The sequence below is a fragment of the Salmo salar genome, chromosome ssa13 (genome assembly GCF_905237065.1).
Source record: "Salmo salar chromosome ssa13, Ssal_v3.1, whole genome shotgun sequence".
Lineage (NCBI taxonomy): Eukaryota > Metazoa > Chordata > Actinopteri > Salmoniformes > Salmonidae > Salmo > Salmo salar.
Window position 1 is genome coordinate 80327060 of NC_059454.1, and position 6000 is coordinate 80333059.

General features: G+C 44.9%; 1 protein-coding gene across 1 annotated transcript in view; it reads right to left on the reverse strand.

Annotated features, from left to right (window-relative positions):
* LOC106567935 (spectrin beta chain, non-erythrocytic 4-like) overlaps positions 1 to 5736 on the reverse strand; it is a 29570-nt gene extending 23834 nt beyond the window's left edge. Inside the window, exon 1 of the mRNA XM_014137849.2 lies at positions 4579 to 5736. Within this exon, the coding sequence (XP_013993324.2) occupies positions 4579 to 4707 (129 nt within the window). The 5' untranslated portion in view covers positions 4708 to 5736. The remainder of the gene's footprint in view (positions 1 to 4578) is intronic.
* Between the last annotated feature and the right edge of the window lie 264 nt (positions 5737 to 6000).

Here is a 6000-nt window from a genome sequence, read left to right on the forward strand (position 1 = left end):
GCCAGGAGGCTGAAACTTGTCCACAGGTAGATCTTCCAGCAAGACAATGACCCCAAGCACACATCAAAATTCACAAAGAAATTGATAATTGACCACAAAATCAACATTTTGCAATGACCATTTCAGTCTACGAACTTGAACCCCATTGAAAACCTGTGGCTTGAATTGAAGAGGGCAGTCCACAAGAGTAGACCGATTGATATCAAGGATCTGGAAAGATTCTGTATGGAGAAATGGTCTAAGATCTCTCCCAGTGTTCTCCAATCTCATAAAACATTGTAGAAAAGGGCTTAGTGCCGTTATCCTTGCAAGGGGACGGTGCACAAAGTATTGAAAACAGGGGTGCCAATAATTGTAATGTAAAAAAATTACTTTTTGAAATCCAAATACTACTCATATTACAGAGCAAGCGGTAAAGCTTCATCACACTGGGCAAAAACTGGTTAAATCAATGCTGTTTCCACATCATTTCAACGCCAAAAAACGATGTGATGACATTGAATCAACATCGGAAATTAATTGGATTTGCAAAAAGTCATCGACCCATGGGGCATTTCGTCTTTTATTCACCCAACCTTCAACCTAAATCCAATGACATGGTGACATTTTTTGTTGATTTCACGTTAAATTCACATTAGTTGACAACTCAACCACATGTAAATCAAAACTAGATGTTGAACTGACGTCTGTGCCCAGTGGGACATGACACCAATGTTTGCTTTGTAGCACCTACAGATGAAACACTATAGAGTATTAAAGGAGGCCTGGGTAAGGCCAAAAGATAATTAATATGGCAACTTTAATAAATTATTTCTCAATTATGCTTTTAGATACAAATGTCAAATATTTGTCAACAATCCTTTGTTTAATGGACTATTCTATGGATTCCATTTTGTGAAAATCCCCAAAATCATGGTCTTCTTTTGTCTGGGTTTCGTGAGGAATCACTCTACATGGCTTCTCAAGTGGGTGTGTAGCAGTGGATGCTGCTGAGGGGAGAACGGCTCATAATTATGGCTGGAATGGTGTAAATGTAATGGTATCAAAGACATAGTTTTCATGTGTTTGATACCATTCCATTCACGCCATTCCATCCATTACACTCCATTCCAGACAATATTATGAGCCGCTCTCCCCTCAGCAGCCTCCACTGGTGTGTAGATAGATTCTAGCTACTACTCTGAGAAACCAAAACAACACTGACTAAAATTCAGACTCACAAACCAATACTTTAAAAATAGCTTCACCAGACTAAATCAACGGACATGCGATCCTGTCGTCTGCTTTTGTTAAACAGTGTAAAATGCTCGAGATGGATAGGTATTTTTGTGTTGTCTGTGTTTACACAGCGTTTGACCCCTGAGCCATTGGCAAAGCATTGCCACAAGGTCAGCCTTAAGTAAAACCCAGAGTCCTCTCTTTGCTACAGACAAGCGTCCCCAGGGGACTGAAGAGACCTCCACAGAGAGAGCTCCAGTTCAGAGGTCCGAGCTCAGTCCTAAGCCCCAGATCAGAGCTCCGAGCTCATGCCCAGCCCCAGCTCAGAGCTCCAAGCTGGGGCTCAGGCCCATCTGCTGAGTAAGTACAGTGGGAGAGCAGAGGCATGGGCCAGGGCGGTAACCGTTCCAAAAGGACACAGAGTTTTCTAATCGCACCAGGTCGCAGCGTAATCTTTTCTCCCCAGTCTCCCAGGTAACGAGAGAGGGAGAGGAAGAAGGAGAGGTGGGGGCCGATTAAGCGATGTTAGTGAGAGTAGCGAGACATGAGGGTCTCTGTAACACTCTGTGTGGGGCTAGCAGAGACAGAGCCCTTGAGAAACCCCGCTAGTCAGCCTTGTGGATGCATTCACCACAGACAGAGCAGCCATCTTCTGCACTCCATGTCCACTCATTCGATGTACTGTATCTATCTGGTGTATGGCATGAGAGGTTAAACAAATAGCCTGATGATTCCGAAGCAGAGCCGGTATCCTTTTTCACTCCATTTTCACTTTGACCAGAGCTGTTGTTCTAGAGTTAGGGCCTCCCTGTGCCACTAGTAGATGTTTCACAGCCATTTGTTGATGTATGTAAATAATAAACAATGCATACTTAATTGTAAGATGCTTTCATCCAAGATAGTATATCTTACACAGGTATGAAATGTAGGTCACTAACATCCGATACTGAATATGAAAGGGCTTTTTTATGCATGTACATATTATATCTACTCTACCAACAGACACAACAGCACCGAGTACATCCTCACTCCCAAAAATCAATCATTTAAGAACCAGCTCCAATCCCTACTCTACAAGACAGAGAGGTATGCCTGTTCAGTAGAACGTTATGTCCTACTGAACATGGCCCTGGCCTTTCCAAAGATTCGTCAGTGTTGGACGGATGGCGATTAACTGTTTGGTACAGCAGCTCCAACTAAGGACATCTCCTCTGACTACTTTTATTCCCCGTTGGATTGAACAGTTATTTCACTGCACCTATTATAATATAATCCAATTGAATTTTACAGCCACATCTAGAATAAACAAAGACGTGCTTATGAAAAGGGCGTCAAACCTAGATCCTCTACAAAGCCCTTTTGCCTTTGGCTGCAGGACAGAATCTTGAGCAGCATCAGGCTCATGAAGGGGGGCCTAGTCTTGCATGGTACACTGCATGACACATTTCATGCATGGACAAGCAAGATGGCCATGTGAGCATTCTGATACGTATGGTATGGTGAGGGGCTCTCAGTCTCAATCATTCATTCACCACTTCACGTTTAACATCTACTATATCATATTAACATCTCAGTGGTATATCATTTAGATTTATATGAAATGTGTGATCAATAACTTCTGCATTTGGATATATAGCAACAGAATACTTTTTGTAAATTAGAGGTGATTGAGTTTATCATGCCATAACATTCAATGCGATTTTGGAAGTGAAAAGATACATACTCTGCTTATGAGCTTGATGAATAAATTATTTCAGTACATCTCTACAATAACAAAACAGATTTACCAGAATGCATTGAAATCCATTAAATATCAATCTTAAAACGTACGCCAACTGAGGTTAAATCATGTTCTTGCAAAAAAGCTCAGGACATTTAATGTTTAACGTCAAGACATCTAACTAACTCATAGAGCTTTTAAAATGGTGTTATCCACAATAATTAGTTAGCTAGATCCTACATACCATGTTGATCAAGTGCTGTTTTCACATCCAATCTATTGTATTTCTCTCTTGATGGGCCTCAATAAATTGAGTCAACATTGGTCAAGAAAGCATTCAAAAGGGTATGTGGGCTAGATAAGCTAATTCTCACAGTATTGCCTAGCCCTCAATCAAATAACTTGCACTGAACACTTTTACAAACCACACAGACCTTCTCCTGGAATGGGTAGATTTATTCTAAATTGACTCTTAACCCTTGTAGATCTGAAAGGATTCGCTATGGCAATTGCTTCACCAGGCCTTCTGATTGGCTGTGTGGAATTTGTGTCATATTACTTACATCTATACCATCCTCCAGTTCCACAGCAGTGCCTTAGGTGTAGGGGCTAGGGGTCATTTTGGAATTCTGGGTTAAATCAACTGATTCAAACGTGGAGCACCCACATGAGCCTCCCACCAGGCTTCTCTGCAGCAGTGTGGTTAAAGTACACTTGTATCGTGGTCAGTAGGGCTCACGGTAACACCAAGGCTTGTTCTTATTGGAAAAGTTCAGCTAGTACCTCCCAGTTTCTTCCTGTTTCGAAAAATGTTCTCTCTACTGAACACGACCCAGGTATGGGTTCTCTTCACTGTTGACAGCAGTGGAGAACTGGGATGCTGGCATTGGGAGTCCCATAGGGCGTTGCACAATTGGCCCAGCGTCGTCCGGGTTAGGGTTTGGCATTCATTGGGTATGGCCGTCATTGTGAATAAGAATTTGTTCTTAACTGACTTGCCTAGTTAAATAAAGGTTAAATAAATGTTTTTGCTGTAGGCCTATCTAGTTACCATACAAACAATTTCCTATTGTACAGAGCTACGCTATTAATAAAGACTTGGCGGTATATTCATAAAACAAGGCCATGAATGTTGGCAGTATCACACAGGTTTGATAGATTGCCCACTTGCTGTCAAGTTGTTCACAGGTTTCATCCAATTCTTAATAAGAAATATTTTGAGGAGGAAACACTGCGCAAATAGAATCCAATGTTAGTACGTAGCTGAAAAGGCAATGGAAAAATACCTTTCTTATGATTTACTGCACCATTCATGCAGAAAACTATACAGCTTTCACATTTATAACCTTGAACTTGAAATTCTGGATGTCCTTAGTAGAAGCATATAACAACATTTGTTTACAGTTTACTCAAAATGGAGTAATGACACCGCCCCCCCAACATCCCATCCACCGTCTGATGTGTCTTATCGCCCATCATCCCTTTACACGCACATACACACACTGCTACCCCCCCCACCCACGCACACACCCACTACCCTCTCTCAATCATGTGCTCACACTACCCTCCCCCAGCACCTTCCATTCACCTGCCCTCTCTGACCTCCTCCCACTACCCTCTCCCCTCCCTTCTCCACTCACCTGCTCTATCTTGGCCAGCCATTCTTTGTTGCGGGCCAGCTCGGTCATGAAGGCCTGGTGCTTCAGCCATTTCCGGTGAAGCTTCTGGGCCTCATCCCGCGCCGTGTCTCGTCCCGCACCCATAAGCATCTTTCTCTTTACCGGCTGTCCCCAATCACTCAGCTAGGGGAGATAAAAATAGCCACCATCAGGGGCCCGAGCCTGAGCCAGCCCTTCTTCTTCTCTTCTCTCCTCCTTTCCCACAGGACGTCCTGCCTCCCTGCCTGGCTCCTCTATGCCAGAGCCACCCACTCCGCTCTGCAGGGTCCTGAGTACCTGCACTGTCACAACCCACCCCAACCAGCCGCCCTTTCTGGAGAAAAAAAATCAAGATAAGCACCTCAGCAGCAGCAGGGGCTGCAATGGTAGCTCAAGCCCTTCCACTGGCTCGCCCCTGGGTCCTCATGCCCTACCCTTCACGGCTCCTGCAGTCCTTCCTGGTGCTGCAGTGCCTGCTAGCCAGTCTCAGAGAAGATAAAAACAATCAAGCAAATAGAAGAAACTAATCAACTACCCAACAGCGCCGACAAAGAGCGTCACAAACATCTAAGACTCCTTTTTCGTTGTTTGGGGTGGTTTTTTCTCCTTGTCTCCTGAGCTAGATTAGAATCCGGTTGTTAATGGAGGTAATGATGATTTAGCATCTCCACCACGACTCCTTCAGAGAGGGCAAACCTGAGCATCCAGTGATTGCCGTTGGTGATCCCGGACGGTCTGTAGTCCTGCCTAATGATGCCGTGGTTGGGAGGATGAGGAAGAGGTGGAGTGGGAGGAACAGAGTGAATGGGATGGATGCAGAGGCAGTGCAGTCAGAGGGGGAAGATAACATAAGCTGTCCGCTCTTGAAATGCACCGTTGCCACTGCTGCAGAGCAGAGATGTAGCGACCGTACGCATGGGGGTTGGGTTGTGTAAGACGCTGCTACGCTATATCCTCTTCCCAGTTCTTCTTCCTCATGTCACCACACAGATCAGACGCGGCTGGTGCATGCTGCTGCAGTCCCTGTCTCTCAGCTACACTCCGCTGTGTGAGAGCGTGTGTGTGTGTGGTGTGTGGCGTGTGTGTGTGCGCGTGTGTGTGCAATCACAACCAGCACTGCAGTGCCGGGGAAGAGGGAGAGGGAGGGAGAGAGAGTGAGGAGAGAGAGAGCGAGAGAGAGAGCAAGGAGAAAGGGAGAAGGAACAAGAGAGGGAGAACAAGGAGAGATATAGAGCTATTGGGAAAGAAGGAGAGAGAGAAAGGAAAAAGAAAGAGAGAAAGAGAGAGGGAGAGCCTGCGTCATCCTTCAGTGTCACCAGGGACATTTCTCTGCACTAGAAATGACTGCACTCGGAGCATAGCAGAGCAAAGCAGAGCGGGAGCAGGAGCAGGGTTTAAGAGGGA